The following is a 13,560-nucleotide window of genomic DNA, read 5'->3' as shown; positions in this document are numbered from 1 at the left end:
ACATTTCTAACAGATCTAAGAAGCGTTCCTCAGTTTTGTGGGGAGACACCTCAATGAAACTAGTGTTTCCAGCCCTTATGCTTTTCTGGACTTAAACACTTATATGTTTTCCTTTATCTGAGCTGACATCAAATTCACTTGGAAAGCCTGTGCTAAGAGAGAAACTGTGCTAAGAGACAACTGAAGGCATGTGTCTGAATGTGAAGCTAGCAATATAACTACCAAATTATCTGCTTTTAAGTAGTTAGACCCAGATGTTGAATTCTGAGGAAAAGCTGCAGAGTAGGCCCAGATTGGTAGGTATTTTGTGATAAAATCACTAAAAGAATTGATTTGATAAAGCTTTTGAAATGTCCCCACAATTCTGTTACAGACTTGGAACAAGTAATTGTAGAAAAATACTGGTTATTTTATGCCCACAAAACTTTCTCAAGTACAGGCTTTTTGGATGCAGTGTGCCAAGGAATTTACATGCTGTAAAATAAAACATCAGGCACTCCATATGTAAGAATATCTGTTTAGCTATATTTTAATTTCAAACTCTTCTTTAAAAAGTCTTGAATGACTGTTACTACTACTTCTTCCATTAAAATACCGTTAATACTCAAGTCGGGGATCAAAACAGCATTATATTAATTGCAGTGGCAGTCTTTGTCCCAGGCTATTTGCAGGCTAAGATTTACAATATGCTAAGTGAATAAGCAGATAAATGCGACTGTGGGAGACCAGTGTGAGAGTTGAAGTTATGAGCTTTCCATGCAAAGGTGGATAGTCAAAGTGGCCTTGATACTTGCAGACAGCCACAGCCTAATAAACGGCACATGGAACTACGTATTTTATTGAATGAAAATCACTTACATACAATTAAGATCAATAGCTGCGGCTCTATCACAGAATAATAAGATAGAGAAAGTTAAAATCTAACACAGCAAGACATGAGGCCAGATTGTACTCCTCCATCATTGCTTTATTCGAATCATTGAGCTGTGTGATAGGCCATACAGTATTCTCAACTGTAAGAGAAAGGGAAAAGAAAACAATCTTAAACTATACCATAAAAGAATGAACACACAGAAGTCTGCTTATAAAGCATGCAGTATTATTTCAAGAATGGGATAAGTATTGAAGTTCTTTAAATTAGTTTTAAGGGAAATGATGTATGAACACAGACCCCACCACACAAACAACAGAAAGGCAAATATATTCAAGAAAACCATTTAGAGTAACAAGTTGTAATTGGTAATTAGGTCTAATGGATTTTTCAAGAATTTAGAAAGTTTTAAATTGAAAGGAAACTCCAAGATTTCATAGAATCATAGAATCGTTTCAGTTGAAAGGGAGCTAGAAGATCATCTAGTTCCGACCCCCCTGCCATGGGCAGGGACACCTTCCAATCTGGCCTTGAACACTGCCAAGGATGGGGCAGACACAGCTTCTCTGGGCTACCTGCTTCAGTGTCTCACCACCCTCAAAGTAGAATTTCTTCCTAATCTAAATCTCTCCTCTGTCATCTTAAAGCCATTACCCCTTGTGCTGTCACTACATGTCCTTGTAAAAAGTCCCTCTCCAGATTTCTTGCAGGCCCCTTTTAGGTACTGGAAGGTTGCTATAAGGTCTCCCCAGAGCCTTCTGTTCTTCAGGCTGAAAAACACCAACTCAAGATCTTAACCTGTCTTCATAGGAGATAGATTTATTATCTATTGTTTTGAAAAGTCAAAAATGACATTGTTTGCTTGGCTAAAAAGAAGGAATTTACAAAGACTAGAAGAAAGCAAAATAAAGTTGCTTATAGTTAAAATGCATATTTTTCAAAATTTCTTGGAAAAATTTGGTCTTCATGTGTTCATCTTTTAGTGATTCATGAGCACCATAGTTTTTGTAACTATATGCATTGTTTCATATTTCAGGCTTTGCAGTGATGTGGAATTATTGGCAACATTGCCACTAGAGCAAGAGAAACTTGTTAGATAAATATATTGAAGCAAACACGAATTTGCAGTCACTAGCGTTCTGTGCAAAAATGGCACATTTTCTTTCTCAGTTACTGCTTTAAAAATCTCATCCAGTAAACTGTCTTAAAACTAAAATGTTATCTTTCTCCTCAGGTACTTAAAGTATACTCTGGACCAGTATGTAGAGAATGATTATACAGTTGTCTACTTTCACTATGGCCTGAAGAGTGTGAATAAACCATCTCTGAAATGGTTACAAACAGCCTACAAAGAATTTGACAGGAAGTATGTCCCCAAAATATTTGGCTTACTCTTTGGGTTGTGTAATGTCTGTAACTAACTTCCATGAAGGAAGCAGATCTTTCGTAATCCACTCACATCTAAGCAAGTTCATTTTGCCATTCCAAATTCTTACAACGATATAGGTGCTGTTGGTTCTCTTGTGTCTTCTGTGCAGCACTAAGGAATGGCCTGAGTGCTTCAGTGATTACACAAAGGTATAAAAAGCTTTGGGAACGAAACCAAGAGCCGTTGCCTTTTCTGTGCACTATTTGACAAGATACCTGTGGCACTTTGTTGGTCACCATTCTCAGTTATCTCACAGCTGTGTTCAAACTTTTGATCATCCCAAGGCTATGTGTGTACAAAAAAGGAAAGATAACTTTTTAAATGTCCATCTCTCAGCGTTCGTTGGTTGTTGCATGTAAAGCCCCAAAGGGACCGCTGCACTCGTATATGCCTGACCTTTGGAGCAGCAACGGCTATGGCTCATAACTTCATGGTTTAGTTGGTTAGGTTGAGTTGAGTCCAAAGCTTCTAGGTAAATAAAATCTAAAGTTCTGATGTTTATGCTCTCAAAGTGCATGCTTACCAACAAAGCAAGAAGTTCCTATTGAGATCAGTTAGTCTTTTACTTCTTTGAAAGTTTTTACTTGTTTGTAAGTTGGCCTCAAGAAGGTAACATGACTGAAAGCAAAAATATAGTTCTTTCATGATAGTGAGAGTGTATGTGTGTGTGCATGTTGAGGGGGATGGATCATAAATGTCTGATTTTTCCAATTTGGGAGCTGGAATAAGAAGCAGATCTCAAAGAAAGATACTGTGAAAAAGATTATTGGGTGTTTCTAGGCTAGGAGTAGTCTCAATGAAATGCACAACCTTGCTTTGGAAATTGAAGTTGAGAAGTGCACAATACCTCTTGTTAGTTTAGTGCCAGAGCTCAGACTTTCTTGAATGTCACCCAATAACCTCCTGATACTCTAAAACTCACTAAGCAAGAAGATGAGGTTGTGCTTAGCAGCTATCAGAGCAGCAGTGGGAAGCTGTCATCTGAAGCCTCTAACTGCTTTCAAGAGATACTGCTCTCCACTCAGCAACAGACCAAAAAAGTTTATTTTTGCTAGCAGGTTTCTGAATATTGTCAGTGCAATCTGTCTGTTCTTTTTGGGACTGGGTGAGGGAGAAGAATGGCAAAAGAACTCTTACATTTTGTCTTTGGCAAGAGATTTGGACTACAATACTGTTTTTTTGCCATGCCTTGAAAATTTCTGAAAATAAAGCTTCATACCATTTTCCTTCTGAGAGAATCCCAGGCCAAATTTACAGTTGCTGTATGGAAAGAAGGTAGTACAAAGGCAGTATCTTCTTTGTTGCCTTTTACCATGCCTACAAGTGGACAGTATGACTTTCATTTATGCAAAGAATCTGTTCTCTTTATTCCCCCACCATGACCCAAGTAGCAGGAGAACCAAAGAGGAACAGAGAAGCTCAGGTAGTCAGAGAAAACCATACACTCATCATTTTGTTCATACTTGGAACGTCTTAGTGTACTGTCATTGGGAAGCCCAAAGCGACATTCACAGCCCAACATGTGTGTTCAGCTATACTAGCCAGAGGAAGAAAAAACAAACCAAAAGTAGCACCTTTCAGACTTCTTCCATGTGTATGTTTTGGAGTCAAAGGAAAAAGAGGACAGAGGAAAGGACAGAGGATGAAAGTAATTAGCTAGCATCATGAAAGCAGATGTTCAACAGGAATAGTTTCAAAAGAATAGATCTTGCTTTGAAGGTTTACAGCAGGGGCTCAGTAAAGTCTTTTGGGCATTCGATTGTAATCTAGGAAATAGCAATGACTTAGGCCCATTGCTTCAATACACAAAACAAACTTAAACCAGAAATGTCAGTAAAACTATTCAGTTTTCCTTGTTACTTTTTATTGTTGATTTTGGGTTCTTGTCCACAGTGGTGCCAATTGCACAGGGATAATTATTTGCTTGTGTATGACAGTGGCTTTGTGAAAATGTTGCTTTTGTCATTCAAAGATGTATGGGTCCAATTCAAACCCAAAATGAAGAACTGTCATATTTGTTATCTTAGTCCCTTTTCCCCCTCTTATCATAACCTGTTAGAAGAAGGTTTTTCTTAGGAGTTCATGATCATTGTTTCATAACAGCAAGCGGTGAATGCTTTGCGGAGCAAACTTAGCAAAGTAAGAAGCAACAATTTCTATATAAAAGCAGGATATTTCATTATGTGTTTCTTAATTTCATTTTGCAATAATGTTGAATAAGAGCAGCCTGGTTGTGCAGCCTGGTTTCCGTTTCCATTTCAGCCTACTAGAAACTATTGTTTATGTGTCATGATATGGCACTGTAGAATCAAGCAAAGCTGCAATGGAGAAAGGGTTTTGTTTCATACAAAGTGGACCATTCAGTACAATACAGTGTGGAGTTGGCTTCACCTCTAGTAATTACAAACAAAACAAGACAAAGGTAGCAGTAAAAATAAAGGATTAGGTGTAAATTTTACATCTGAAAGTTTAGAAATCTTCTCCAGCCTGCAACTCCTCTAAGTAGAAAATAAAAGAAGATGAAGTAATTGTTTGTAGACTCTTCGTTCTCTTCTCAATGCTTTTTTTTTTTTCTTTTCACTTCTGCCCCCTTGTTATTAAATCCATGAAACAGCATTGTTTAGGAATGTAGTAGTGTTATCTTGGCCTATTGTATCATCAATACTGACCATTTTTTTAAACTAGGTGAGGGGGGTTTCATTTTACATTCAATTTCTTCTGAATTGGGTCTTTTTAATGTATTTGAAAAGAATGCTGTATAATGTTTTTGTAATAATACCTCCCATTCAGTTGTAGCTATTCAGTTCTACCATCTGTGATACTCAACAGTCTTCTAACAATTTCATTTTCTTTTCCTAGGTATAAGAAAAACCTTAAAGCACTCTATGTCGTACATCCAACCAACTTCATAAAAATTCTGTGGAATATCTTTAAACCTCTTATAAGGTACTTGGCAGTTTATTCAATACATTTTGCAGTTTAGTTTAAGGTGCTTTGTTCTCTAAGTTGCTTTTAAAAAGGCTTGAAGTAAAATATGTCAGCACAATACCCATTTAAACTGTCTCAAACTAATGAGTCCAGTGAGCTTAAGCTTGGGTGTGAATAATAGGGCAGAGTTCTTTTCTTTCTAAGAAAAGAGAGGCTCAATTCATAGTAGTGTTACTGGTGTGTTAAGATAAATATCGCTTAAGAATGTAGTTATTCTGTGGACCATGAATGACTTTTTTGTCCAGTTTGCCAGCACTTAGCACAATAGAACCTGGTCCATGACAAGTTACAAGGTGGTATGATAAAGCAGATAATAAATCAGACCTTCAGTCTGATCTCAAGTGCTGAGACAAATAGGAATGATACTACTTGTGTGTTCAAAGTTAATGGATAAGTCCTGAAGTGCCTATAGGGATTTGAGATAGAAGGTGTAATGGTGAAGGTGGATGTATTTTACTGGTGCGGTTTTTTCCTTTGCATTGTAAAAATTGATGCTACCTACAAGGAACTGGCAACAATGGGCAGATATTTCTAAGTGCTAGGGTGGTTAGGCTTGCTTAGTTTCTGCTCCTGAACTTCTGTAATTTCCAAAGTAATTCTGTTTTGCAGATTATATTGTGAATGTCCTCAGGGCTGGAGGACAAAACCAGCTTATTCTGAGAAGCCATAATGAACCAACTAAAAATGTCCATTACAGTAGCTTGCAATTGATTCAGTTTCTGACTGGTAGAAAGCTAGTTAATTAGAAAGGGGAAGTTTAACTTCTAGACTGATCAGAACATGTAAAAAGCATATGAAAAGAAAAAAGTAATTCAAACCATACTTGTCATCTTAGGGCAGCATTATCTTGACCTTCTGAACACCCTGCTTTCATTAGGATGGCTGTTCCTGTTTGTATTTGACTTTACCACTACGTACCTCGATACTTGCTCTGAGTCTAATTTAGCAACACTCTACTCTCTGTTGTTAAAATATGTGACCGCTGGGTCTGACGAAATAATTGAAAGTATGAGTAAATTCTGAAAAGGTTCATAAGCCAGAAGGTAGGAATTAGCTGAAGCTAGAAAAAAAAACAATACCCTCTTTACTCCTTAAAATGGTTTGATTGTCAAATGCTCACATGTATCTGTGCTTTGGGTTGACTCAAGTTTGGATTTGTCAAATAAGGGAAAATGGAAGGATATAATTTTAAAACTGTGAGTGTGAAACTGCCCATGTACAATTTCCCTAATTTATACTCACTGAAAACTAAAACTTATGAACAGTGTTAATTTACTAGAATGGTACAATTTAAAATTTGTTCACAGTACCTTTTCTTTCCAGCATAGAATAATCTTTTTCTAGCAGATCATGCTTTTATTTAAGTGTCAATATTAAAGTTCACAAAAAGAAGGGAAAAAAATGCACTGGACATTCTTTTTCCTAGCTTTTTTTTTTTTTTTTTTTTTTTGTGTAAGAAGAGCACATTTCTATGTGTGAGCTAACAGAAGCCACCCACCTGTTATAAAAAGAATATAATATACATTTAGGTCAGTGTGGTGGTGATGTGGCCTTTTCAAGGAACGGCAATAATTCCTAAATGCTCACAATTTAGTTACAAATTATGTGTATCTGTAACATGTCTTGTATTGCCAGAGGTGATTACCTGAGAGTTCTGTGTCAGCCTATGGCTTAGGTAAGATGTTGAAATTGCCTGCTGTTTTCGAATAGAAGAAACACTGAAGAGCTATGAAGTTGTACACCCACAGACTGATACCCACCAGTCCTAAAATCACTTGCCTAGCAGCAAAACTTAGCTCATTTCAATTAAAAGCTAAAATGCTGATGTGACTTAACATTTGTACCATCTCCCACTAGAGGGAGTGTGTGTATATATAGTTGACAATCCAGGGATAAATTCGTTAATGCGAGAGAATTTTTTCCAATTTTACTATCAAAATAAGTTGCAGCAAAGTACACTTTTTATCATAAATACCTATTATTTTGCTTGACACTTCATTACAGGGCAGATATTTTGTGTTGTGGAAAAATACAAAATTATTTTAGGCCATGTGTATAAATGTGTTGTTAAATCTTGTTTGAACGCCTCAGCCTGTAAAGTAGTGTAATCTGTCTAAAAGTCAAGACCTAACTAGTGATACTTGGTGCTTCAAATTTGGAAGTCTGTTTTGAACAAGTCCTAGGAAAACTTTATTATTCAGGGTGTTTCCTAGAAGCTATCTAGTCCTTTTCAAAATGGGTAAAGCTTATGGCCCGACACTTCAAGGATATACACTATCCAGGCTGTGAAAACCTTCCCTGTCTCTTGCTACTTTATAGTTTGTGTCTACAGCCCCATTTTGTCTTTTGGCAGGGAGGAATGCCTAAATAACACAAACATGTTGTTCTGTTGGCCATGTAACATTTTCTCCAAAGTTAATGGGTTTTTAGTGAGCTTTCTAATGCTATGCGAAACCTGTTTTTCAGTGGCTTTTAAAATACTGTTTTTCATATCTATGCAAATCAAAAAACATTCAGATGGAAGTCAGTTATTTTTATTCAGATCAGACTCTCAGGCATGCACTGTATATGTTTGATCATATGAAATGAAATACATCTTATGTCTCCTGCTGCTTCAATTACAGTCTAATTTTTGAGTTGCATCAGCACTTACATTTTTGTAATAGAAACTAAACCCTTCATAAATGTTCCTCCCATGCTGATTTTCATACTTTGTGATTTTGGTGGTTTTTTTAGCCATAAGTTTGGGAAGAAAATCACCTACTTGAACTATCTAAGTGACCTCAGGGAGCATCTCAAATATGACCAGCTAAATATCCCTCCAGAAGTCATCCGGTATGTGAAAAGTTTAAAATACGTTGTCTCACACTCTCTCAAGTAGAGTTGCATCTTGTTGCATATTTCAAGAAGAATCTAATCCTAGTTCCTCAATGATTAAAAGTCTAATTTACCTGTTTGTGCTTGGTTGGATTTAATTCTGAAAGCTGCTTTGCCATCAAAGATCTGTTGAAGTGTGTCAGGTGTTTAGAGAAGAGAATGTTATATAGTTTTCTACAGATTTGGTATATCTCCATCTCAGCTGTGGAGCATATTCTTAGCAGCTTCTGGGTGAATGTTAGTAAAACCAATCCATGTGTCAGTACTGCTTAAGAGTATCATGTAATGTTCATGGACAAAAGTGTAATCCTGACCCTTTTGCTTGCATATTGTAACAGATTAAGCGACTTCCTTTTGCTAAGAGCATCGCCAGTCAGCAAAGTGTTGATTGACTTTAAACTATATGGATACATCTACTGTCAGCGGATCCATTACTTTTATATTGTGCATGGATGTGTGTTAGGGAGAAGTACTGGAGAGGGGGCAGGAGAGAAAAAGAAATGCGTAGGGCTGGAATTGTCAAGTGCCAGTATTAGTATCAATAACAGTCTTTTCGACACAGCGCTTTACATGGAAATGCTTTGATGTACTGACAGGAAGTGATTTTATGTCACTGCTGAATGAAAGTAACTGGAAGCTTTGAGTATGACTGTTATTGATGCCTGGTGGGTTTTTACACACTTTCTGTGTAAATATGGAATAACAGAAAATACCTTACAGCTCTAAGGTTATAAATTGGATTGCATGCTTGCCAAAGAAAGGGGAGTCGTATTTTGAGTAGTAGATAGGTTTGGATTTTGCTGTTGAATTATATTATAATACATAATATTTTTTTGGACATATTTATTACTATGCTTTGCTTGCTGAAGCAAAAGAGCTCCTCTCTGTCTTATTTCAGTATCTTACCACAAGTACTACTTAAAAATGTTCCTAATGCTTAAATTAAATGCAAGTTTTATAAGACTAATATACACTATTGTCAGGAAATCAGCATCAGGAACAATACTCGTAGTTGTTCATATATATAGTCTGTCAGCTGTGGTGCACAGAATATCAAGGATTTCTTGATTTTTACAGACATGATGAAAATCTTCGGGGGAAACAGAAGGGTAAACTGCCACCTGTGGTTAAGGTTCCTCCACCACGGCCACCTCTACCTACCCAGCAATTTGGAGTCAGCCTGCAATAGTAAGCCATGAGATTTCTAAAATATGATATTTCTGTACCTTGAAGCCTTCTGTGATGCACAGATTCACCGGACAGAACGCCTGCAAATATTTTGTTTATTATATGCTTAGTTTCTCATTCTCTTTGAAAGCCACAAAACTATGATGCTAGACAATAGGTTTTATGCATTCAGGATAGGTCTCACAGTCCCAGTGACCTGTGTGGTCTTCACGTTTACAATATCTTTGTGGTAGTTAGTGCTAGCATGGCTGCACAACTTTTCTCCCAGTGGACAGAAATTTGCCCATATATGAGAGAGTCATGAGCTAATCTGTTGTTGGTGGATGCTGGCATTATGAAAGTGTTTTGGAGATATTTAGATGGTGGAAAGGAAAGCCAGAACAAAGCTTCAGGCTCCAAAATGGCTGCATAAAGCTAAAATGGATGCTTGAGCCTTTATATATTGTTGTTTTGTTGCTCACATATTGTTCTGATCAGAGTTTTATGAAATGAATAAAATCACTCTCTTGCTTAAATGCCCGGACAGCTGTTTACGTAGATTACAGCTCTGTATGTGGTATAAAAAGATTTACTTTACGCAAGCAACGGGATTGCAGTAATACTTGCAAGTTTCAATTTTAGTAAAAAATGACAACAAAACCCACAAAACCTTCTAGCTGCCTACCTACAGTCATTTCTGTCATCTTTCTACGGCATCCTTCTCAAAAATAGCTGAACAATACTGTTCACATTCAGCAAAGGCAGTTTAGTCTGTCTGACACTTCGGTGTTTGTCGAATATCCTTCTACCCCCCCCCCCCATCTACTTTTCTGGTTCTAATGATTGAGTTGTAAACGAGATATAAAATACAATTTTTCCCAGGTTAAATGTTAAGCATTAATCCTCTCTGGAAAGCCTGAAATTAGTACAATCAATATCTATTGTGTAAGAGCTACTGTGACATTAACTTTTATGATACCTCTTTAGAGTTCAACCTAACACTTGGAACATGGCTAACTCACTTCCCTAATTCAGAGAATATCTTTTAGGTGGGCTCCACTGGGTCATTAAGACAGGCAATGTTTTATGCTGCTGCTGCAGTAGTAAAACCAGGACTGTTTGCAGGCTTAAGGGCACACTGTCTCTTGCCTCCACCTTAGACTGGATGCTCAAGCAGCTCTACCAAACTTCTCGCAGGCTTATGCAATCAGACACCATGTTATATGCCACTCTTACTATAGGCTAGTCATATTTTATTTCTCTGACTGTGCCTAGACAGTGAACAGTGTCTTTCATTGGGCTGCACATGTTGAGGCTTTGGTGACCACCCTTCCTGGCTCTACCACTTTCCAGGTGCATTACCATCAGCAAATTGCACCCTTGTTGCATGCCTTAGCTTTCCCTAAGCATAAAAAGGGTGAATACTTCCTAAAGAGCTTTTCTGTGGAAAATCTGTGGGTGGAGAAACACTGAGAGAGGTATTACTATCATTTTTGACCCAGAGAGTTCCAGCGCTAGTGATGGAGGTGCTGACAGACAGCTGCCCTCCATGCGTGGGTGCAGTTCACAGCACTCACGTGTCCAAAATGGATGTACATAGGGATGCTTGTTCATTCTGTTTGTTCACCCTTGTCTGAATTCCCTCTTGCAGAAGAGACAGTGCGGCATCACCACTAAAAAATTACAAATAAAGAAGTCTCCTAGAACTTGTAAATGAGAACTAAAGGAGTTAAGACTGTTTGCAAAGACAGGTGTAAAGCTAGTGGAGGAGAGGTAATGGCATGTGTTGGGAGCTTCTAAAACCTGAGCAAAAAAAGTATCAACTTTAATCTGATAAATGAATTGCGTTTTCTAATTCCCTCTCCTTTTATGATCTCTACAGACTGTAATGACAAAATGGCAGTGATCTCCCACTCTGTCTAGCAAAGAGGCAGGTTTGAAGTCTTCTTCTGGGTGAGGGTCATTCCTTTCCTGAAGAGAGCTACAGGGAGAATGATTTTATTTTGTATAGGCTTATGGGAATATATGTGCTGTATATTTCATTACAGTTAGTAAAAATGGTACTGTCAGGGGTACTGCTGAGATAAAGCTGCTGTTGTTAAAGGACTGTTTCTCTGGAGTCTTTTTCTTCAGTTTAAGAAAAGAAATGATAAGGCCCATAGGCCTGAGGCTTCATCAGATTCAGTACTTCTGGGATGATGATTTCTATTCAGTCAGTAAAACATTGGTGAATGAGATTTACCTAAGGCCATCATAGGCGGCCTAATTTTGTGAAGATGGTTGATAATGGCATCCCAATGTCTTCTGGTGGTGGAAAGTGGTAAAGCTATAGCCTTTTGAATGTGCCTCCATAAAAGCAGCAGGCAGTGCTTTCTCTGGTAACATGTCCTCATGTAACCTTTTTCTCAGTTTATATGGGTTAATACATTTGCTTTTCAGAAATATAATTAAAAACTAGAAGAGCAAAAAGTGACTAAGCATTGGTTCACAGTATCTCACTTTTGTCCAGCAGGTGGGGGAGGAAACCTGTTTTTTTAGGACAGCAAAATGAAGCTGAAGAAAGTTTCCATCTAGACACTGATAAATGAGTGTGTGGAACCAGTGCCTTGTCTTGGAGGAATCTGTTAACTGACAAAGATATTTTTAACCTTGTAGAGTTGGATTTTCAAAATGACATAAGGCAACTGAGCATTTAAAAATCATGAAATGTCTATGATAGCTGGAAGTTTAATTCTTTGAAATGTAATCTATACTGAATTTGGTTTAATTTAGGAGTGAGCTGAAGGGCTTATTATCAGGTTAGTTCAAAACGTTTCTTTCTTGTGTTACCCCTATCCACTCAGGATCCAAAATCTGAATTTAAAATGGCTATATTTGGCATCTTTAACCCCTCAGTGTCACTCACTCTAAGCTCTCAGTAGGGAGAAAAATAAACCCACACACTAAGCTAAGAGTCCACCCAGCTTTATGTACATTTACTTGTCTGGGATTTGAGCATGTATCTTTGTAGGCACAGATGTGAAGTGGAAAACCTTCCTCATCGTGAGCTCCTGTGATAACTCAGTAATTTGGTCTTTGCGGCTAGAACTTGAATCTAGTACCAAGTTATCCTGAAGTTTCCTGTGAAACTATGCTAATTCAAACAGTAATAATTGAGCTTAGTAAAGGCCGTTAAATCATCCAAAGTTGACTTATAAGATGTCTTCAGAATAAAGTGCGAGGGACCAAAAAAGATTGGTTGTCTCCCTATTTCATTCTTTATGCCTACCTGTATAGAGCAGACTTGTCCAGTTTGCTGAATTACAGTCTTTTCATAGTGTTTCTAATCCCCAGCCTGCATTTCCAGTTTGCCAAATTGTACCTTTAAAGATTTGAATTCATGTTAAAAGCTATGTGATTTTCTTGAAAATATAGAACAACACAACTGAAACTAATGTTCATTTTCATGGGGATATCACACAGAAAAGTCCTCCTGAGGAGGTTTTGTCCACACTTAATTTTTCGTTTATAATGTAATCCGAATCCATATCGAGATTTGACAGGTACTTAAGAACGTGTAGTACAGAGTGGGTGGCATAGTTTGCATGTTTAAGGTTTATGATGTCCTTCTCTAACTTACTGATTCGAGCTTCTTACGCTCAGATAGAGTGAGGAGAATAACAACCATAATGAGCTAGTTGAAAGGTTTATCAAGCCTCATGTCATGTCTCCAATAAAGGGGCAATAGCAGATGGATGCAGGGAACAGTGTTAGAACAGGGCAAGTGTATAGTGGTATTTCCTCAGGTATAACGTCCCAGCCTGTAGTGATCAGAGACTTCCAAAGGAGAGTATGACAGTACTATGAAAATGACTTTCTGTTACTCACCAGTAGCTATCGCTTTTATAAATCCAGACATTTCAAAGAATATTCATGTATTGTGTTGATATAGCAAGACTATTTTTCTGTTCTTTCAGCAATGCTACTGTCACACAAAAAACGTAGAGTATCAGGAGTTAGCTATTCAGAATATATCCTCACTAGTTTGCACTGCATGTCAGGGTGAAAAACAGGATTTTGATTCTAAGAGTAAATTATGAAGATTTTATGTTTAAAAAAGCAAGGAAAAAATTGGAGGACCCTCCGCCTATATTGATAGTTAAACATAATTAAAATTAATGAATGAAGCTTCCTAAATTTCCAACACTTTAAAGGAATTAATATTTGACTATATGGGATAAGCAGCATC

General features: G+C 37.4%; 1 protein-coding gene across 3 annotated transcripts in view; it reads left to right on the top strand.

Moving 5' to 3' along the window:
* ARHGAP8 (Rho GTPase activating protein 8) overlaps positions 1–13,560 on the top strand; it is a 71,062-nt gene that overhangs the window by 31,231 nt on the left and 26,271 nt on the right. For all 3 annotated transcript variants that reach the window (XM_030479025.1, XM_030479023.1, XM_030479024.1), the window contains exons 5-8: positions 2,106–2,237; positions 5,160–5,246; positions 8,025–8,123; positions 9,243–9,353. In XM_030479025.1, the coding sequence (XP_030334885.1) occupies positions 2,106–2,237; positions 5,160–5,246; positions 8,025–8,123; positions 9,243–9,353 (429 nt within the window). The remainder of the gene's footprint in view (positions 1–2,105; positions 2,238–5,159; positions 5,247–8,024; positions 8,124–9,242; positions 9,354–13,560) is intronic.

The sequence above is a fragment of the Strigops habroptila genome, chromosome 3 (assembly GCF_004027225.2).
Source record: "Strigops habroptila isolate Jane chromosome 3, bStrHab1.2.pri, whole genome shotgun sequence".
In the NCBI taxonomy this organism is placed as follows: domain Eukaryota; kingdom Metazoa; phylum Chordata; class Aves; order Psittaciformes; family Psittacidae; genus Strigops; species Strigops habroptila.
The sequence above is the reverse complement of the archived record's forward strand: the minus strand, read 5'-3'. Positions and strand labels throughout refer to the sequence as shown.